A 23,570-nucleotide genomic window follows, 5' to 3' on the forward strand; every position below is an offset into this window, starting at 1 on the left:
ACCAGTTTCCTCCAAGTACAAGTTACACGCTTCCTCCTTCCATCTGCCTGAGCACTGCAACTCAGGAAGCAAGGATGGTGGAAGATGGACCAATTCCTTAAAATGAAGGTCACCAGAAACAGGAAATGGTGAAATAAGACATTTTCCCCTATTCATACCCCTGCAAGCAGCTGAAATATTTTTTTTCTGAAAGGTTGCAAGCAGTTGGCTCTTGATGAATACAGTGATAAAAAAACTTCAATAATATTTCAGGTAAGACCAGAACCTATCTTCCCTCAGGCTTCTTTATTTCGTAAGCACTTCATTCTCTAAAACATCACCAGGGAATGACACTTCTCTGCCACGTGTACGGCACTGAAATAAAACTACAGCACACGCAAGAACTGTTTTCAAATTCGCATCAAGGCAAGGAGAACAAGATCAAGGTATTAAAAGCAATGGCAAAGGTGTGGCTGAGGAGACAGTGAGCTTACTCTCTTGCTATCTGCTTTGCTGATTCCCAGAGAACCTAGCGTGGCTTTAAAAACCTTGTGCAGCCTGCTGGAACCACCCCAGCTGCATCCAGTCAAGATAACATGCTTGGGCAAAGAGAATTAACTGTTTCTTCCTGGCTCCCTCTGCCATAAGTGAGACTGTTCTTCTTATTATCAGTTAAAAGAAACAGTCCCATCAACTGATATAATCTTGCCATTTAGAAATTTGCCTGTGCTCCCGAAGCTAGATTTGTCAGCTTTATCATACTGCTCATTGCCGTGAGGGGCCCTCAGCCCTCATGGTAATAAAGGTTTCCACACTTTCTGTGCAAGAAGAAATTTTAGGTGAGTTTAAAAAAGTACACCATAGTTTTGACTATAGCATGAATAATTGTGGCTGAGCTTAATTTCTTTGTCTAACCCCCTGTATATAAAACTTCACTGTCAGGAGTGTTCCTGTTGTACTGTGGGAGTTTCAGCATCCATCAAAGAACTTTCATCAGACCTCTGTGGTAAAATGATTGGCAACCCTGACATTGAAAAAATACTCTTTGCTGGGGGAAGCTTCACTTCTATCTAGAAGGAGGATTACTGTGAGAATTAACTTGTTTCTGGCCCCACTGTGATACACTGCTGTCCCTCACACGCTAGCTCTGAGATTGAGCTTGTTCATAGATGGAACCCATCTGTCACTCACGGTGCATGTCCTGAACAACCTTCTTAATACTCCACCTTCAGCAGAAGAAGTTGATCAAATCAAACTCCAGATGCAGGCTCATCTGGCGCTTACCATCTGCAACAATAGATCACCCCATAGCATGATGTTTTCTACCTGCTCTGGCTGCTCTAAAACATACCTAATGATGATGCTCGCAGACAGACCAACTGCAAGGCAAAGGATTAGAAGTCTGCATCAAATCCATAACTTTCACCTTCATGACTAAGTCAGCATCAAGGCAATGTCAGACTTTGGTCCTTTCTGCAGTCACTTCAGGGATATCTAACCAACATAACCTATACACATATAAAGTATATGACATATGCATCCTTTTAACCTTCTACTTGTCAGTGGCAATAAGATAACAAAGACAGAGGATGAGGGACTTGTTACGCTCAAATATCACAATATGAGTACTGATGTGCTGAAAGGAACCATATATAATAAGCATAATGTTAAGGTCCTCAATCAATCAAATCAAAGATTTTCTATCTCATCTCATGCAATTACCAGGTGTCAGAAAATAACTTTACCTATTACCTAAAAGGTCTTTTTTGCCCACTGTATTTTAAAGTATTCATCACTGAATAAATAATCAGAGCTTTCAGTCTGATAAAGATATGGATACAAAATGTTAGCACTTGGAACTCTCAAGAAAAGGGCAACCCCTTTCAATCTTAAATGCCAGCCTGACTCTCTCTTTCTTCCAGTCCTCTCCCAGGAAAAAACTACCATGAATTTCAAGGGAAGTTTCAACAGATAAGGTCATGTGTTTTGACCCTTAACTGCTTTTGACATTAAAAATAATTGAATCTATTGTTGCAACAAATAAGAGCCCAATAAAATACTTGTATTAGTATTTATTTTTTTATAATTACTGATGTTCTATGCAGGTGGAAAGCTTGGGTGCATGCCTGTAGGACACTAATGGGAATTTATTTTTTTCCAAGCGTCACATTTATCAGTGCACTTAGAAGAAAATAAGCCTGTATTATGAAGTTTCATGCTGTCTCTCATTATGCCATTTTATAAGCTTGTCTTTTGATTTTTTATGAAGATTAAATATATTTTATCAGTGAGATCAGAGGTATTAGATGAGAGGCCATGGAAATACCAGCAGAAAACTGCTAGATTTCCATGTGTAAACTCTTTCGTATCTCACATCCTAGGTTCAGCCAATGCTGCTGAATTGCCACAGGGGTCTGATAGGATGCTGGTGGATTCATGTTCCCCAGTGTTGGGCATGATGAAAACTGTGGGGTCCCCACCTCTCATACGGTCCAGATGTAAATTTCTCCCCCTGCCTCCCGCAGGGTGCTCTGCAAATTTGACATCTTTGTCAATTTTGCTGCAGTTAGTAGCAGGGTCACTGATGGGAATACCAATTCTGCAGAGCAGCGGCAGGATACTGTTAGCTTACCAGACATGTTTTTTTTTTTTTTTTTTTTTTAATTTATTTATTTTTTAAAAAGAAAGATTTTGGATTCAACTGAGATCAAATCTAGTACTGCAATCAACAATCTCCTACAACCAGGAGACCCAGATTTTAAATTAATTTTTCAGGCACTATAGTCCCTCTTTCTAGGGGAAGAGATACATTGGCATGTGTGGTAAAGTTTCCTATACCTCTGAGAAGAAGAAACACAAGTTTTTACTGTTTTTAATCCCTATGTACTTTACAAGTGATGTGGCAAATGGGTTCTTCTTGTAACACCCAGAACAGATTATGTAGGTGTATTCAATCCAGCTTCAAACTAATCAGTCAAACTACAGCAGTGTGCAGCTCAGCCCCACCTCCCAGATCTGGATAAACCATACAAATAAATACTAGGCAGGCTTTGGCAACGCATGGCACCTTCTGAACTGCTGTGGTTATCCTCCTAGTTATATGCAACTAACACAGCATGCTGGATGGAGCTAGCTTCAAACTAGTTGTTACCACAGTGTCCACATATCCCTGAGCTACATACAGTTTTCAAGGAAATCCTGCTACACTTCACTGTGGTTATGTCTGATACAAAACATGAAAGACAAGCCTTTTGACTTGCAGAAACATGTCATTTTTGGTGACAATAGCTTCTCAGCTGTCAAGTCAAAAAATACGATCGTCACTCAGAGTAATATAGCCATCTATTCCAGTTCATCAGTCTTTGTCTGACACATCAGTGAGCAGCTTAAACAGCACACAGTAAAGAACACCTTAAAGTATAAACCCTGAAAATTCTTATTCTGCATTTAACCTTATGCAAGAATTTGCACTTAGCTAAATGAGACTTCTCATGCAATTACAGGCCATTTTCAGGAGTACAGGCTTTAGGGTGCCAGAAGGTACAGTCAAGTCTCCTGCCTGAAAGCTTTCACTGTGCAATAAAAAGGTCAGAGAGCAACTGGGCTGTAATTCAAGCTTCTTCTGGCACATGAAGGAGCAAGATCCTCACTGCTTTCTTTCTAGTTCTAGTAAGAACAGTAAGAAATCAGGAGAAAATTCATGTCTTCTCACAGAGAATCCAGGCTTACAACTTGCAAAACCACATGTAGTAATTATCAGTCATCATGGAAGAATAAAGACAAGAAACCTAAAGAGATCACAAAGCTTGAAAACAAACACATCAGGTACAAACTTCTACCACATGCATATGCGCCTGGATATGGAACTCTTGCTCAGACCAAGTAACAATATAAAAACAAGCTTTTAGCAGTTTTTCATACTTGTTTTTCAATTAAAAGAGTCTTAAACCAGGAGCACTGGAAAGCAATGGCAGAAGGAGGGGCGTGGCAGGAAGAGAGTTTTGTTTTTCTCAGAAAACAAATGACATACATCTTTCCTGACCAATGGAACAAATAATTTATGGTTATGCAAGTTACTCAATAAAATGTCAACTCCTTTGTCATACATTTTTCTTGCTCCTCTATTAGCAGTTACAAGGAATCTGAATGTGGCTAAATCCTCCAAAGTTCTTTTTTCATGCTACTATTCCCTTTACCCATAATCCTGTAAACCAGTGTAACAAGATTTCTTCTGACTTACCCTCTAGCTCTAGTAGCAGAACCTGAATATACAGCTTTGATGAGCTGCTGATTTAACTGTAGTGCACCCAAAATGTTGGGTTTGCCTTTTTTAAAAGAAAAAGCTGGTAACAGAGTAAAAGATCTCTTAGAATCTGAGAAATCTCTCCAAGCCAAGTTTCAACAACCTTAAAAACAGATGTGAATTGGGGCTGCATTACAAACTTTCAGTCTTGTTGAGCAAACAGTTACAGATTAACAAACCAACCCGATCGCAACTATTACCTGCTGAAGTGTGCTTAAATTTTTCACTCTTCTTCTTCCTCCATTTCCATGGCTTAAAAAGCCTTCCAAGAGTGGCAAATTTGCTTCTTCTTCTGATAGGAGGCGTGTGAGTCCCAGGTACTAGAGAATCTGAACGCATTGCAGCCAGTCTTTCCACTTCCTCAGCTGCAGTTTCAGCGAGACAAGAAGACAAAAAAAAAAAAAAAAAAAAAAGAGGGGGGGGAAGTGAAATAACTGCTTTAATAAATCACCAGAGAACCATGCAGATGGTCAAAATTTTCCATGGTTACAGAGAACAGTAAAAAAGAGAAAAAAGTGTAATCATTATTTTAGCACTGTTTTCTATGATGGGGCTACGGAACTGGTGGACAGGGGCAAAGCAGTTGATGTTGTCTACCTGGGCTTATGCAAAGCATTTGACACTGTCCATGACACTGGAGGGAAGGGATGCCATCTAGAGGGACCTCAACATGCTTCTGAAGTGAGCCACTGTCAGCCTCATGATGTTCAACCATGACAAGTGCAAGGTCCTACACCTGGGTCGGGGCAATCCCATGCACAACTACAGGTTGGGCAAAGAAGAGATTCAGAGCAGCCCTGCAGAGAAGGACTTGGGGGTGCTGGTCTATCAGAAACTTAACATGAGCTGGCTTCATTGTGCACTCGCAGCCCAGAAAGCCAACCGTATCCTGGGCTGCATCAAAAGGAGCGTGACCAGCAGGTCGAAGGAGGTGATCCTGCCCCTCTACTCTGCCCTTGTGAGACCTCACTTGGAGTATTGTGTGCAGTTCTGGTGTCCTCAACATAAAAAGGACATGGAACTCCTGGAACAAGTCCAGAGGAGGGCCACGAGGATGATCAGGGGTCTGGAGCACCTCCTGTATGAAGACAGGCTGAGAAAGCTGGGGCTGTTCAGCCTGGAGAAGAGAAGGCGGCGTGGGGACCTCATAGCAGCCTTCCAGTATCTGAGGAGGACTATGGGGATACTGGAGAGGGACTCTTCATTAGGGACTGTAGTGATAGAATAACGGGTGATGGGTTTAAACTTAAGCAGCAGAAGTTCAGGTTAGATATAAGGAAGAAGTTCTTTACTGTGAGGGTGGTGAGGCACCGGAACAGGTTGCTCAAAGCAGTGGTTAAATGCTCCACCCCTGGTAGTGTTCAAGGCCAGGTTGGACAGAGCCTTGGGCAACACGGTTTGAAGCGAGGTGTAGGGGTTGGAACTGATGATCTTAAGGTCCTTTCCAAATCAAACCATTCTAAGATTGAATTTCAGTGGAATCCATAATCTGCTTTAAAGATCATTATTAGCAATCAGTTTTGACAGGAATATGGATAATTACAATAGCAAAGTTATAATCCATAGTAAATTGTTCTGCATCACTCTAGACAACTAACAATCCATCCAACAGCCATTCCTGGGGAAGTGGGACAGAGACTTGGGAAAAGAAAGCTGCAGGGAAAAAAAAAAAAAAAAGCAATATGACTTGAAAGAAATATTGCAAGTTTGGGCTTGTTTTGGGGTTTTTTTTTTTTTGTTGTTTTTTTTTTTTTTCCCAATGGAAAGAGACATTTCCATGAATTAATGTCTATCAAGAGCAAGGACTCTGATAAATAATGACCCTCTGGTATCATTTCCATGTCCATTTTAACCGCCTGGCTTACAAAAGGGGCTGCATTAATAACAGAAAGGGTGCTAAAAAATCATAGACTCATAGAATTATTTAGGTTGGAGAAGACCTTTAAGATCATGAAGTCCAACTGTTAACCTAGGACCTCTGAGTTCACCATTAAACCATGTGCCACATCTACACATCTTTAAAATACTGCCAGGGATGGTGAGTCCTACTTTCTGCCCACCCATTCCCCTCCAATTCACCTTTTAACACAGGGACTTCAAGAAATGTTAATAGAGTCCACTCTAAGGCCTGAATTTCCTCGGAGCTGTTACTGGTTTTCACTGAGACTGTGTTTAAATATTTCAGCATTCTGCAACCTTCATCCTGTAATACATCATGACAGTCTATATAGCTAAAGAAAACCCAAACCCTGAAGAATTTAAATTACCCTTCCTCCCCAATGACAGCAAGAGAAGTCTGGAGATGGTCACTTGGCACAGTTACATTGCATGGTCCCCCTTCACATTTGCTGGGACAATGTATGCTAATAGCTTTGAGAAATAACATCCCTGTGATTAGAGGCACTGAGAGAGGTAAGCCAAGACCACAAAGGAAAACACCAACAGAGGAAAGGTACTAGCAGCCCTGGGGAAAAGTTCTCTCCATGCCATAAATGCCAGGACTGTAATAAGCTCTCCCAGCCCCAGGCTGATGCATGCACACTCTTTCCGTACAGAAAACATCAGCAATAATTCAGTCATCATATAGGAGGAGGTTTGGTGTTTTTTTTTCTAAAGTTGTTGGTGTTTTGCTTTGTTTTGTGTTTTAGGGATACCGTTTGCCAGGCTGGTGCTGTAATGCGACACTGCCAGTAAAACTGATTTGTGTGGTTTGCACACACAGAGTCTGGATTCTTAAAGACAGGATGCAGCTCATCATCCCTCCCACTCTGAAGACAGCAGCCCAGTTTCTATCACCTCTAGCATATTAAATATTAATCTCAGCCATAAAAGCATGAGCTCCGGAACCTCAGCAAGAACATCATTCTGAAGGGATGAGCATACCCACTCCACACTCACACAGTCACCAGAGATTCTGGCTAGCAAATTCTTATGGGTCTCAATGGAAATTTTTCTGAGGCTTTGAGTGTGCCAAATTTAGGACAGTTTTCATGGGAACAGCCAGAGACACATTTCTAACACAAAGGAGGTTTCATTACCAGAATTTCAAACTGAAATCCTATTTGAGACCCTCAGGTTTTTGCAAGAAGGTTGCTTATTTTGTTATTGCGCTTTCGTTTGCTTTGAACATTGGCAACCCAGTCCTTTTTTTTCTGTAAAATATCACTGCCAGATACAGCTGCCAGAGAGCCCAAGTGTTTCAGTGGAAATGGTTAAAAACAACTATTCTTTGGGGTAATGGAGAGAAAGACAGGCATTTCTCAGAACATCTTCTTTCCATTTAAAGCAGAGGGGGAAAAAAGGGCAATTCGGACAAAGCACTTCATTCTGTTCCAGCTCTTTGTGCCCAACTGCCTAGAGAAATAATTTCTTATCCAGAGAACCCATTACAAGGCTCTGTCCTGTGCAGGGGCTGGGACATGCTGCATCAAGGCTGGAAATTGCCTCATTATGCTGAACAAACCATGAGGGTAAAAAGAGGAGGAAATCAGAAATTTCCTTATACTTTCTGATTTCACTGGAACATGCTGGGCTTTGAAGAACAGCACAGGGTACTGACTACCTCCCTCTACAGGCAGATTCCCCTCCATTTTTATGATGCCTCTAGTTAAAGCATCGTAAGATCACACTGTGTTCCACTGCTATGAATTTTTAGAGATGCTGCTAAAAGTGATGGGCTTGTATTGTCTTTGCTGCCTTACTTGGAGGATGCAGAGTATAGAAGTGGCCCATTTAGCAAACTGGGAATGACATGCTACTGCTGCTGAATTGGGCATCCTGCTGCATAAGCCCATAGCTTAAACAATGGAATTCCTATTGCTGCTCACCCTCTCTACTTTTCTCCATCATTGAGCCACCATTTCTGCTACCCAGGTGCCTTAGTTACTAGATCTCAGAGCTGCAACAACTCCTCTTTGAGAGCTGGTCCTAACTGGTACTGGTGAGGCCATTCCCTGGAAAACTGGCATATTTTAAAGACTCTCTCCTTTAGTATCATACAACCCCTCTGTTCCACACCAGCTGTGCTCTCACTGCCCCTGGGAAGCTTTACCCATTCAGGGTAAATGAGTATGGATCCACAGTCAGGCAAAACCAACACTGGAGTCAAAAGGAATTTACCCAAAGTGTGGTTCATTAAAAGGCAAGCACAGTGTCAAAACCATTACCATATTTTGACTGCTTTTCCCTGAATTTCAGTATCATCTCTCACACAGATGTGCCCCAGGAGTCCTGCTGTGCTCTCCATCAGCCATGAACATGGCTCTTCTTCATCCTCTCCAAACACACACAGCTCCAAGCTAATGCAAGTAACAGCTCTTTTCCCCTTTCGCTTCTATTTCTCAGAAGGACTACCTCATTTTTTTAATGAAAAATACTCTCAAGAGCACTGCTAATTCAAAGCATAATAATCACTGGCTAGGAATGAACCACATTAGCATAAAGCCATGACAGTTTCAATACAGCAAGAATAAAAGCAGACCATGATGCAAGAAGTAAGAGCCAGATTTCTGCAGTCTTTTATGCTGCTGTATCTTTTGCTCAAGTTGGCTGGGTTTCTCTGCCTTTTTGGCTCCTAACGACTATTGACTGGCTGTGGGCTGTGACACCCACTGCTAACAGCAGGCTCTGTAGGCTGGTTTCACACCCTTGCTGTTCCTAAAAAAAGGTGGTACTTGCACAAATGGAAACCGATCAGGCCTTGCACTTGGTGGTTTTTGTGCTGTCAAAGAGGAAAGCAGTCACAGCAGTCCCAGTTTCATCAGTCTGCTCAACTGGGAAAGGGAACTGCCATGTGCATTGGTGCCTCTAGTCATACTGTTGAGGGCTCATGTTGAGGTCAGTGCCACAAACATGATGTTTATGGGTCACAATAACTGTTGATACTCAGTGCTTTTGGAGCTTGTGCTGACTTTTTTCCCCAGTATCTAAGAGATCTTGCCAGGACACAGAGAGATACTGGGATTAATTGCCTGCAATTATGGCAAGAGGACAATACACTTCCCTCACACTTTCTCCTGTCCAAGATGTCATCCCAGAATAACAAGGGGAAAATGACCTGAGAGCTTTACACAGGCAGTTTGACTGTGAGGCAGCTCTCAAAATTTTACTGTAGTCCTCAAGACACTTGATGTTCATATAGATTGAACATTAAGCAAGACTTGTGGTTTTAATGAGAAGAAGTGCAACAAATAAAATATTTTGCACCCCAGTAATGTAAAAGAAATTTTACAATCATGATTATAATATACTACAAAGATTTACAACAATAGAAGGTCTAAAAGCTAACTTCTGCTCTTACCCCCCTCCTTTTTTTTTGGTTCTGAAGCTAACCCTAGGTTTGAGGATTATTTGACCTCAATCATTTTGAGGTTTGTGAGCTGTAATGCACTGCAAGGACACCTGATATGGACATAATCAGCAAGTCTAGGAGAGGCAGCTTGAAAAGCAGTTCTTCAAAACAGTCAATTTATCAGACCAAGAAAAAAAGAGGCCTAATCTGTATGTTCTTATGAGTTTCTTGCATCTTTCAGTAGGGTGTTGATTTCCAGAAGGTCGAGTAAGAGACAGTATAAGGGTCTCGTCATTTTTGGATTTGAGAAGCTTAGCAAGCAGATCAAAGGCCCTCCCAAAGACAACATAACTTACTAAGTTTTCCTGGAGAATGACAACTAGTTTTGTCATTTCCACATCTGTCTGGGAACCATGGCATTGATCAATGTTGCTGATGTTTCATATACCCAGCTTCCATTTTAGAAGGAAAAAAAAAAAACCAAACCGAAACCACTCTTACCACATTTGGGGAGACAGAGCAATTTCACTGCTGAAGCCCAAAACCCACCCATCCCATCCATGATGCTTAATATTACCTTCCCTACTGCTAATCACACTAGGTTTTCTCTCAGACCATTTCTTAACACTTGTTATTCATAATCAGACACATTATTGTCTTAACAGCAGTTTACTGTCCAAAGTTAGATTTGAAGCCTCCCTAGGAAACACCAATGGCTACATTATCCTTTCTGTTACATTTGCACAAATCTGTATCAACAGTTTGAAAATAATCTTGGCCCTGAAGATGTAATTCACTAAATGTGCCATTTTACTTAATGACAATAAATCTATGTAAATAAAAAAAAAACCAACGTAATACTTCTTATTTCCAATTTACATGCAACCAGTCTTTATTCTGCAGATTCATTTCCAACAAACTTCTGTCGCAAAGTTGCTTCAGAACTCTGCACCCTGAATATCCTTCACTTCAGACAGCACAGACCTTGTTCCAGCAGCCTTGCTCAATACAAGATGTAGACACATCATGTGTCTTTTTGGAATGACAGGAAACCTGAACGACTAATTGCTGAGCACTTATGTCTTCTTTTTACCTGGATGGGAACTCTTTAAAATTAGAAAAAAACCCACCTTGCTTTTGTTTCAGGAAAATGGTTCATTTTCTGCTCTTCTATTATCATCTGTTCAGTTATTTCCCTTTAATTTCCCTTTGCACCTGGAATTAATTTTCATCAGACCTGTCTTTATTATCTGAATTGCCCATTTAAACTTTTCCTAACTTCTCCAAGGTTTGTTTCCCAATGAAAGACAAGGCATAGCATGCAGCAGTCTAAATGCAGTCTTGCCAAATGAGGATGATTACCTCTCCGGTTGACAACAGCTCCCACTGGATATACACATTTGCAATGGCACTGACTGGGTTGGTGTAGCGGGTTTATGAGCCATGAGGAAGCTGTCAGTAGCTTTCCTTTGCATGCTAAGCAGCACTCACATTTTCCAAACCCCTGCCAATTAATCTCGCTCCCCAGGTGTGTAGCACTTTGCACTGTATTTGTAACTAAATCTCTCACCCTCTACACTTGCCTGTGTCAGACCATGGTATGGCTCTGCTCTCTGCTGTGATCTCTCCTTTTCAGTCTATTTATTTCTCTTGTCGGAACAGAAGAGCAAAGAATAGCTTTGCAAGTCAAATCCCTTTAGGACCCTGTTTTCAACTTCCCTGCATTTTGACGTAAAACATTAATTATTCATGCTGATTGCAATCTGAAAGCTGTTTTTTAACCTCTGCAAACTATACTGCACTGCATGCATCACTATGAAAATGTCTTTATTGATATGAAATCTGTCAAAACATTAAGTATTTTCCATATTATAACATAGTGCACAAGAATTTTACTTGCAACAAAAGCACTTTATCAGGTTATATCATCAGTAGGTACATAATCTCTTCCTATAAACCCTGCACAATTACAGAAAATAAGGATTGTTAGATTTCACTGGTATCAGCTATTTTGTGTATACCTTATTGCTCTTACCACTCACTGGGTTTTACATCTCTTAAGTATTTATTACATACAGATTTGAGGCTAAATCCACTAAACAGTATTGCAGCTCCTCACTCTTGGGTGTCCAGGCTCTAGAGCACAACCCACAGGTCTGTCCTCAGTACCACACAATGTGGAGACTCAGCAACTCCAAAACAGGACTCAGAGCAGCTACTACAAGTGGAGCACAACCAAAAGACAGTCAAGAGAAAAGCAGAACCAGCAGAAGCAAACCAGATATCCTGCTTTTCTTGGGGCTACACGAAGACAATTCCACAAGTACCAGGAATTGCTCTGGCAAAAACTTCCCCTTGAAGGGAAGGGAAATTTTACCCTAAGTGGCAAGCAGGAAGGAGGTAACAGCACATAACATTTTTTTCCCTATATTTTGTTTAGACTTGATAGCAAAGTGTCTTCTTGAAGGAGCAGGTAATGATTATATTTTCATGGTTGGATTTATCTCTTATTCCAGCCTGACCTGCAAATTCTACTCAGCTGCTACATATAAAAGTAATCCAAGAAAAGGATACAGTCCATGGAAACCCATTGGTTTGTTGCTCACACTTTGCTAGGCCTCTGCTACTGGGTGATAATTTTCCTAATTGCCACGTAGACAGAGGCAGACATAGTTGCACATACAAAAGAGCACACCAATCTATTGGCCTTTCACTGGGAACCTCATGGAAGTGAAGCTCTCCACCTTCCTGGAAACAAACCACTAGTGCTAAAGGCTGGCTGTTTATTTTGAGAAACCTCAGGAAAAATATTTTCAATGATTCTCATTTCTTAGCAGATTTTTGGCGGACTGAGTAATCTTTGATCTTTATCTTTTGAGGTTCTCATGTAAGAATACCCAATATTTTTATTTTATTTTACTAAAAATGCGCACTTTAGAAGGCATATCTTTAGGCTATTCAGAAACCTGAGAGGAGCATGTACTCTTATTCAAAGTAACTACATTCAGGAAATGGCATTACAAACATTAAACTTTCTAAACAAAATGGTACCCTGTCACCACTATCATCTTAAAGATAAAAAATTATGGTTTTAATTACTTTAATGGCTGGGAGAAAGGAAAATGTACTTTTATTTAACAGCTAGAAAGTTCAAACCACTCCCTTGTAAAATCTATATTGCTCCTCTCAGGAAAAAGAAACTTCTATTTCTTTTCCTTAAAGAAATTGACAGGAGGTTGGCCAAGAGCAAAAGAGTAATGATACCAAATGGCACATTTATAATGAGCATAAATGTGAGTTAAAAACCAGAGTCAATAACAGCCTAGCAAAAAGTAGCATGTTTCACTAGACTCTGAAAGAACACAGTCTGTATGCATGTTCTGGAATGCAAAAGGAAGAGGGAATACTTCTGCTTTGACTACCTAAGTGCAGCTATATTTGGTCTTTGCTGATTGTCATTATAATGGGAATTCTTTTGTTGATTCAAACGATGGTTAGTTTAGACCCTTGGCTGTGGTGAAATATCTGTTTAGGCAATTGTGGTAGAGGTTTGAGTTTCAGAGATGAGTACTCAAAGGGAAGAAAAATACCCATGACTCCTTTAAAGTAATGAATAAAGCATGGCCGGTTGCTGGCTAAAAACATACAGAGTATTTGTGTGTGATTTTCATAGCTGTGATTTCACTTTTTTTCACCCTCTCTTTTTAGCATTAAGTTCTACAGTGTCTCATGGATGCTGAGCTCTGCAGGCTATTGCTCTTGCTCAATCAATTTAGAGGAAAGCCTCTGGTTTTAAAAAAGCTGCTGCTTTTAAAAAAAGATGGATCCCATCAGGTAATCAAATTGGTATATCTACCTAAGAAATGCTACAGTCAAAGGAAGTATATATGCACATAGCTTCAAGTTCATGAATAATTCCAAGCCCAGCAACCAGAAATAGCTCAGAAAATGAGAAAAAGTTTAGATCAGAGCTAAGGGAAAAAAATAGTACAAGGAACCAAGAAAATACAATCATTGAAAAAGCTACTGAAATAGTTCCAGTGGCTTTATGCATGGAAATAGTGTTAGCAGAGAGAAATGAATGAAATCCTGACCACACCAAAGTGAACAGCAAAGGTCACAAGGAGTAGAATTACCTTACTCAAGCCGTCTAGCAACTGGAGGACCATCTTAGGAATTGGGGTCTATTTTGCTTTCTGGGCTATAAAATCTCTGCTAATTAAGGTAAAATGGCCCTCTGCTCTTTGCTTGTGACTAGTAAGATGAGCAGGAAGAGCAAGAGAAGATGAACTGCGTTACATGTGGCTGTTCCCACGTGGGGTTAAGACATGCTGGTTGCGTGGTAAAATGTGCCTCCTTACTGGTATCAGATGACTTTATTGGCCAAAGCTGTAAAAGGAGCCTTTTCTGCATGCTGAAATTCACCTACAGAAAAAGAAACTGACGGAGAAGATATCACAGCATGGTCTTAATGACTACTTTCCTTTATATTATGGTGTTTGAGAGAGGAAGCTGTGGCATGTTGTGAGGTGCAAATGTGAGTGGAGCACCCCAGCAGCATGATGGGATGTGCCTATAAGAGCCACCTGACCATGAAACTGGCAGTAAAGTTCATTTTGCAACATTGTGAAGGTAACTGTCATGGGCATCTGCATGAGGTTTCATTTCAACACAGAAGCAGGATAAAATTCATTCCAAGCCTGACATTCCTTATAATTATAATAAAATCATCTTTTTTTCTACCCTTTCACTGCTGGCACTGAACAAAAAACCAAACTGATGAAATCTGACTTCCTTGAATAATGAAATTTTCCTCTAGAATTTACCAAGGTTCTCCTACTAAGCAGATATAAAACCACAAAACACAACTACAACATAAGCCTTTCTGAGCATTTCTGATGATATAAATTGCCTCTGCCCACAAAATTGAGAACATTGTTGCCTATGGGTTATAGGTGCTGATCTCTTTTGGGCAAAGTATCTTTGCAACATCTTACAAGTTTCACAGATCTCCTTCTATCAAGTCAAAAGTCAAACTTGCATATACACTTTTCCAACTGAACTGGAGTCTTTCCCATGCAAACCTGATTTTCGAAATCTCTTTAACTTGTAAAGCATTTTGTTTGAATTTGTAAGTCAGAGACTGGCCTGAACCATGGCATCTGGCTGAGTACCTCAAGCTTTACAATGTTTGTGATGGTGCTCAAACCACAAATCTCCCAAGTATTTTGCTACAAAGGTAGGATAAAAGAAACAAAACAGATATTCTTGGAGGTACTTATGCACAAACATTTAAAAATGGAGCCTGGTGTACTACAAATACAACAATAATACTGCAAAAATCTGAGATAAATTAATCCTAGCAGGTGAAGAACACTTCCATTTGTTTGCTTAACACAGGGAATAGCTGTACTGGCTCTGAACAGCTGAATTCTAAAATTACCACCCATCTTCATATAGGCTTGCAATGTTTATTTTTATTTTTTATCATACAGAGCCCATGCCCAAAGGCAGCTGAGGGAAAGAAAAACAAATGAAAGCAACCCAAAGAAAATATCACCAAGAACTGTCCGTCTTGAGCTTCTATGCAACGCCTGAAAATACATTAGTGAACTGACTCCTGTCTTAGTGAACTGGCTTAGTGAACTGGCTGTTCTGCCAACTTGAGATGAATGAAAGAAATTAGATCAGTTCACTGGAACCACAGGATCTCCCTATTTATTTATTTATTTATTTATTTATTGGTTCATGGGTTTCCATGCACAGCACAAGCACATTGAGTACACAATGAAAATGGTGCTTGACTCAGATGACAGAAATGCATAGAAAGCCAAACCCACATTATCAACTCAAGTACTTTCCTACGTTCAACAATGCAGGCAAAATGCTGTCTTTACTGTAAGGAAACACACAAGAAAATAAAATACCTCCTGAATTCTGGCTTGTTTATACATGTGACTTAGGGGGAGGAGACTTAGAAGGAAAGGAAGCTAATAACTGAGCCTCACAAGTCCCCTCATTTACGTATCATGTCTAATCCTCTCCAATGGCTGCTAGAGGAGCCGAAGACTGGCTGCTGAAGAAAGCAGGCAGTCAGAAATTGCTTTTCTCCATTACGATGCTGGAGAAGGCAGCAAATCCTGTCTTAAGTGCCACCACAGATCATTCGCCCTTATGGCTGCAAGTGCTCACCCACAACCTGTCACCTTTATGGCTATAAACCAGCAGACAATTATTTTGAGGCTGTAACTGTTAATGAAAGCTTTAGTCATCTCACTCCTATTCCTCAGCAGGGTACAATTCAAACTCAAACTGCCTAAATTCCATGTAAGTCTCTGCACCTGACTTTTCCTTCAGGCTGAACCCAAATTTCAAAGCCATTTACCCAATAAACCCACTGTGCTAGCATAAGGAAAGCATCCTGTTTTGCTGGTGTGTGGGAGGAGGAGAGGGAAGAGGTCTTTCAATATTATTCAACTTCTGGTTCAAATGCCTTCCACTGTCCATCCATCCGTCCATCCATCTATCCATCCATCCACATGTCTGTGCAACTACACTGCTGACTGCTCAGCCTGTGCATCTGAATTTTTAGCAGCGTTGACATTTTAAGCAGATTGGAAAGTAAAATGAGAAAGATAAGACGCTATAAAGCTCTATAGCAGCATGACACAGTCTGTATCGGTTCAATTTCAGCTGATGTAGAAGAAAATAATATTTCTACTGTTTTCATTTATTTATTTACTTTACCAAAAGCAAGGTTGATAAAATCTCCACGTTGAAAAAAAACCCCAACATTGGACTCTGCCCGCGTGCTACCTCAGATGATATCTGTAATATTGGAAACATCAAACCAGCTGCACCCAATGGATGGGTAAAGAGAGATAAAGCCAGTGCCACAATCCTTACGACATGGACTGCTGACATTAGGGACCATAGCTATGGGCCATGTGGATGCAAATATACAGATCACACATACTTCAGAGAAGCTTGCCAGTAAGTGGACTGTGGATGCAGTAGACCACAGTGGCATTTCCAGGTCTGGTTCATTTGTCGGGATTGTAGTTAATAAGCATTCTAATTATTTATCTGAAGATCCCCAATGCATTCAAATCTGCTTACCAACATTTGCATCTGATGATTCTTGAATCTGTGTCAAACGGATAACTAACATTCAGGATAAAGGTATTTGTATTGCCACTGCACCTCCCTCTGCCCACTGCTGAAGACATAGAATATTTCATCAAAAACTTGGGCATACTTTTCTTGAAATGACCTGATACTCTCGGTGTTACCATCATGACACTTTTGTGCTTCCAGACCTTTAGAAGGAAAGACCTAAAATACCACCACTTCCTGTTTTTTCAAACAGATAATCAATTTCTCTTAGGAGGCAAGGTGAAATAAAAATCATTCTCTGCTACCAAAATCTCCCAAGATAAATTAAATAATTGGATCCACTTAAATTCTATTCCCTGCACTCCTATTGCAGAAAACCATTAGACTAATGGCCTGAAAAGTGTCACACAAAATAAGACAGAGGGCAAGCTCCTTCTCTTAAGTAGTGATAGGGGAGGGTGTCTGCTGAATGCAGCGCTGAGCCCGCCATCCTAGTCTTGGGCTGCACAGCTCAGGGCAGGGGGAAGGAAAGAAAAGATTTGAAGGACACCTTACATCCTTCCCAAAATGTCCCAAGTGAGAGATGCACTGAGCTTTCTGTGTACAAAAGGTTGTACACCTAAATTGCAAGCCTTAGGCTTCAGAGTTTCAGTAAGTAGCTGAGATTGAATGCCTCTATTGTTACAGTTAAAGAAATGGAATCTCAGTTACACAAACCAAGGTCTTGGAGCCTAGGTGTCTCTCACCCCAGTCCACATCCTGACGAGCACACTACAAAGCATACATATACAGAAACCTACCATCCTCTTCTCTTTGAACATTTTGGAAACAGTTTTATTTTCTGAGGAAGAGAGCTGGCAGAATGCTTGGGTTTTTTGATTCCTGAGTCCTATTTTCAAACCTTCAAAATTTCCAATATATATGTAGAGAAAATCTGCACAGGCTGTCAGTCAGGTCTGGTCATCTCTTATTTCACTAGGGATGTGGAGCTTTCCTTTGGGGAGGAACAGTGCTTATCCACAAGAGCTCTCTCAACAGCATCTCAATCAGCCATCTTGTGATGGCTGATGGGCACTATGATTTTGGGGGCATCCTTTAAACAGGGTGGCCTTGGCATAATAAAGCCAGAATGATATTTCTAGTGGTTCCAAAGAAGCTACAGCAGGTGGTGGTTTTATAATGACTGATTTTATCTTTGATTTAAATTATACCATGTGCTTATTGTTGAAATAATTAATCTTCTTTTGAATCCAGAGTTTCATCCAAAGGCAGAGGCTCTGCTATATCTGCCTCATCTTCAGTAAGCTGGACCCAAAGCCAGGAAAGTTAGGGGCAGATGACAGTGACAAATCAAACATTACCTTATTCCTCTCTGCCCAATCTGTCCGAAAACAAGCAAAAGCAAAACCACCAATCCACCAATCCACCAATATGTTCCAAAACAAGACTAAAAGCAACAGACCATTGAAGGCTCATGTCACTTCACAAGAGCCAAAAACCAGCAAGAGGACAGTTTGCCAGCTCACAGGAATGGCAATAGCATCATTATTTTCCAAGAAGTGTGCAATTTGAAATCACAAAGGAAAACTGAGGCCTTGAAGTATGCCCCAGCTATAGCCCTTTGCAGCTTCTCTGCATCCATCTAAACAATGGCAAACATCATAGTACCCTCCAGTTTCTAAGAAAGCAATTTCAATATCCAGGCAAAACTGGCTTAACCACTGTACACTCTGGTGCTGCCCTTCAACTGCCATATTGTCCTGATGCTGGATTTTGGCTAGTGGATTTGGGAATATGCGCAAGACCTGGCATAATCAATTTAACAGACGACAAACATATCCAATTAATCTTAGACATCCTGGCAGACTGTTAGCACGGGAGTAGTACTACATGCACTTATACTGTGTTCCTGAATTATGTTCTGGTTACTTGGGGGCTGAATAAGGTGACAACAACAGGGAGCCAAATTCCATGTCTGATTACAGATAAGACAATCTCAGGAGATACAAAGGAATAGCTAGACATTTACTACCGGTCACTGAAATAGATCAAGGAATAAAATTTTACAATACAAACCCAGATGTAGAAACCCTACCTCTTTTGCTGAGGTAGCAGCAATGAATGATAATGTTATAAATGGTGCTCAAGGCTGGGTTGGACAGAGCCTCGCGTGACATGGTTTAGTGCAAGCTGTCGCTGCCCATGGCAGGGGGTTTGGAACTAGATGATCTTAAGGTCCTTTCCAACGCAAACGATTCTATGATTCTATGGTTCTATACATAGAACAGTATACTCAAAGGATAGGTTTTGCTCATCAGTCAAGAAACCATAAATGAACTCTGCTGCTTAATATATGAACTCTCATTTCTAAACAGAGGCAGAAGGTATCATAATAGCACAAACGGATATAAGTAGTAGTGGTTACAAACTAAAAGAAAAGTCAAACAAAAAGAGGAGAAAAAGACGTCATATGGCAGAATACTGTCTTCTGACCTCGTCCCTACATACCCAATATTTCTCTGGTGCTTAGCTCTGATAGGCAGTGAAATTAATGAATAAAATTCCAATAAAAGATGCAAAGTAAAATACTTCCATATATCTCATTTTCTTCTAAAGAATCCCAAGTTTCAAAAAAGAAAGAGGCCAACTGTGCAAACCATCCTCTAACAGACACATCTCTAGGCAAGTAAGAGAAGTATTCAGAAAAGACAAAACACAGAAATGGAAACTAACTGCCCACCTGGCAGGAATCAAAACATAAAATAGGGCATAGGATGATGCAAAAAAGGACACAGAAAGCCAAGCTTGTTTAACCAGGTCAATATCAGATGTTTTGAAGTGCTCTCATACTAGCAGAATGAGATGAGAACCTGCTTCCCATGATCTATGACATCATCCACATCTTGCCTCTTTTTACACACTGCCTGTCTCCTTTACACATAGAAAAAATTTGTTTCTTCATGGTTTATCAAATAGTTTTATAATGTATTTCTGATGCATCTAACTCGATACAGAAGAATCAAAACTAGGCATAGAACTCAAGATTACAACAAATAAAGCAGAGCGTTATCATTAACTACAGGAAAACCACTGTAGTGTTTTCAGCACACTTGACGGCATTTTATCTGCTTTTTTGAACTGCCCAGAAGTAACTGATTTTTCATGGTGTGTCCAGTATTGCCCTAATCTTTGCACATAAGAGGCTTACATATTCCAAGACTTTAAACCTGGCTCTCAGAATAGAGAATAGGATGGTAAGATGCTATCAAAATATGACAGCTGAGTTACAACGTTGAAAAAGGAGAGAAATCAGTGAGAGGACACAGGACTAAAACAGGCCAGCCATCTCTCTCTGAAGACCTGAAGAATCAAGGTGTCTTCTTATCAGGGTCCTTACGTCAACACTGCGTAACAAAAATGAGAGGGTGCTCAGCCACTGTGACCAATTCCATAATTTTTGTTGTTTTTGTTCCTAAAACTCCTCTAATCAATGACACATATATACAGAATTCCTGGAAAAGCTGGCTAACATTTCTCCAGTAGGGACACAAGAGTTTTCACTGGAAAACAACTTAGACAAGTTTGCATAAGCTAGACCCAATCTTGTGTACAACTTTTTTCCCCATACTATGTTATTTAACAAAGTCTATATTTACCTATATTTTTCCTACAGTTTCAATTAATAACTGAATTGTACTGCTGTTTTGAACAAGGCATCTTCCAGGGCTCTTCAAAGTAAGCTCAGAGCTCTGCTGGGTGACAGCCAGAGTAAATGTGGCTGTGAGCTTCCCACCGCCAATACAGCCTCACCTAGAATGGTACACAACAGGCTCATTTTGTGGCCAGCAGTTTAACAGGATATGAGTTAGTAACTACAGAGATGCACATAAGCAGTTAATGACTTGCCTCAAGCTTGGTGGTGTTTCTTCAGCTTTATTTTGGGACATAAAGATAGAATATGTAATCCCTTCTCTCTTTCTCCACCCTTTTTCTTTCCTTTTACTGCAGACCAGCCAACTGAAATAACTGTTAATGTTTAAGGGAAGCCTCACACATCTCCCACTGGCATTTACATTTGCAAGTCTTCGTGTGTAAGCCAGAGATACACCCTCTTATAGCCCAAATTGACCTTTTTCTTCCTTTTCTTTTCATCTCCCCTCTCCTCCCTGCTTGCAGGCCATGCCCAGACACACCAACAAAGTGTAGCCCTGTTAAGTCTCTGATCTCAGGACAAAACCACAAGTAGCTGATGAGTTTCTGTTAGTCCATAACATGCAAGACACACTGATGGGAGTAGGGCATTAGGACTCTATCCCCCCCTCTCCTTTGTAAACAAAAGGTAAATGATAGTGTCCTGCTATGGGACACTGCCTTGGGATTTTGCTATTTGGAAGTTACCATGAGCAGGAATCACATCTTCTTTCCAGAGGGGCATATTTATTTTCAGCCTGCAAAACGCTGAGGGCTTGTATCATCCCAAGCAGAAAGCGATGCTGGTGGGAGCACAGCATCCTGCCTGGCTCCCCAGCAGCCTGTTGGGATGTGGAATGTCTTTGCTCAACCTCAACAACTTTCTCTGGCCTAGCACCAAAATCAAACACCCAAATCAAACATTACAGAGTTCAACCAACAAAAATAAACCAATTTTATTTTATTATCTTTGCTATCAAGGAGACATATTTCAGTCTGCAGTGAAAGCCCATGCCCTTCCCCCCCACCTCTTTCTTTAAGGTAACTATCCCTCAGAGACTAAAGACACACATCACATAATTATATCAGCTGTTGAAGCCTCAAACATGCTTCTCAGCTTTCCACACTTCACAGCAGGACCAGGTATGCTGGGGGTTTTTTTGTTGCCTATTTTTCCACTCTGTGTAGCCTAATTTTTTTTCTTCCAAAATATTTTAAGATTTTTAACAGGTACAATTGTAAATGACTGCAATGCCTCATAGCCACATACTGCGCTCACTCTAGAGATAGTAATGGAAGAGCAGTTACTGTCTGAAATGTGAGAATTAGTGGAGGAAAACTTATTTTTATACACAGCTCTTGCAGGGCTTACAGCTTGTCTAGAAGATAACTATTTCATTTAATAATTACTTTTTTTTCGGGAAGCAAAACAATGGCCTGGGAGACAACCCCTTTAAGTGAAAATAAAGTAAATGTTCTTACAGCTCCTAGTCAAAAAATATAAGTTGCCAGCTCCAGGTGAGAATCACACACACCCACGCACACAACTTCCACCTCAGATCCCCCTTTCAATTTGGAAAAGATACTTATATGGAAGCTCTAGTAAAAAGACAGCAGCAGTAAAACCAGTGTGGGAATCCCTACTGCAACAGTATCTGAGTCCACACTGATTTTCATGCATAAGATGATGAAGCATTTCTGCTTAAACAGCAAAACCCTGAAGTATAGGAGCACACAATAAACAGACTGGGTTTGGACACTGAATGAAACCTTTCAGCCATGTTCATTCATAATATTATTTATATTTGCACTACTTTTGTACCTAGAGACCCCAAAACCTGGAGCCCCACTGTCCTTGGCAGCAGGAATGCAAATGACAAGAGACAGCCTTTCCCTCTTCCCCAAAGGACTCACAGTCTATTTACAGACCAGCAGGCAGGTGAAAGGAAATCCCACTATCTCCATTTTACAGACAAGGAACTTAGGTATGGAGCAATACACAAATGGACACATCTGAAGTCACCCAGGGATCCTCTGCAAAGGTGGGAACTGAGCTAAAACCCCCTCATTTGTCACTGACAAAAAACACCTTTCTCTGTGCAGTCCCTCTCTTCCAATCCACTGTTAGGTAACTGCTTCTGCATAAAAATCAAAAGCATCCCACATCAGTAGCTCCACTTGTTCCTTCTAGTTTTATTTCTTTTTTTCTAGGTGTGTCTGAAACCTCTACAGTTCTTTCTAGCCACACTGAAGTAGAGATGCTTCTAAACCATGTTCCAGATCCAGGCTCAGAGTTCTGCAGGAAACTGAGATTTGCAGTCAGTTTTCAGTGTATGAATACCTTAAATAAAACCCAGCCAAATCTCTTCTCCCTGTATTTGTTCCTCTAACTACTGTTCCCTTGCTCATCAGTCATGTCATCTGCTGTGACCCAGCATGGCTACAGCCCTCCCAGAGGCCACTGAAATCAGCACATTGAGAAGCACTCTGTAGGTACGAGATGTTTAGCATCTCATAGTCCCAATGCACCTCTCACTTTGGTCTTGATCTCTTGCAGTTTAAGCTCCACAAGCTTATGAGTCACTTTCCCACATTTACGTTCAGAAAGTATTTTCATTCCTCTTCATTCCTCTTCATTCCTCTTCTGGCACTTTCAAAATACATCCATTTGTGCTGTCACCTCACTTCTCTGTCTTTTCTTGGGACTTTTGCAACTACTCATCATCCTGCTTCCCCCAGCATCTACCTTGCAATCTTTGGCAGAATTCAGACCTTAGCCCTGATTGTTCTTCAATGCCTGGAGGTGACTTGTATCTTTATACACTTGACCTCCTTCTCGGTTCAGCCTACCATGTCTGACTGGCATCATGTCCTAGATGTCCCATGGCCGCTCACACTTTGCAGGATGAAGCCACACACCTGATTCTTCCCTCACATACAGTTTCACTATTTCTCCATTTCTAAGGACATTTCTGATGTTCTGTCATTCAAACTGCCAGTATTGTTGCTTTATACACCCCTCTCTCTGTTTTCTATTTTCCAACTAAATTACCATTAAATAAATCCATTCCTTTTAGACCAATGCTAAAGCATCTCCCACTTCCATCTATATTACTGTAACCTCCTGCTTCTCTTTGAGCTTCTCATTGCTTACTTTTTTCCCCCATCAAAATGCTGCGTCCACATCAACCC

At 40.7% G+C, this 23,570-nt stretch overlaps 1 protein-coding gene across 5 annotated transcripts in view; it reads right to left on the reverse strand.

Moving 5' to 3' along the window:
* Nucleotides 1-23,570, reverse strand: part of PHACTR1 (phosphatase and actin regulator 1) — a 342,596-nt gene that overhangs the window by 125,840 nt on the left and 193,186 nt on the right. For all 5 annotated transcript variants that reach the window (XM_065667330.1, XM_065667331.1, XM_065667334.1 and 2 more), the window contains one exon: nucleotides 4,483-4,647. In XM_065667330.1, coding sequence (XP_065523402.1) covers nucleotides 4,483-4,647 — 165 coding nt within the window. The remainder of the gene's footprint in view (nucleotides 1-4,482; nucleotides 4,648-23,570) is intronic.

Source organism: Lathamus discolor, chromosome 2 (genome assembly GCF_037157495.1).
Source record: "Lathamus discolor isolate bLatDis1 chromosome 2, bLatDis1.hap1, whole genome shotgun sequence".
In the NCBI taxonomy this organism is placed as follows: Eukaryota; Metazoa; Chordata; class Aves; order Psittaciformes; family Psittacidae; genus Lathamus; species Lathamus discolor.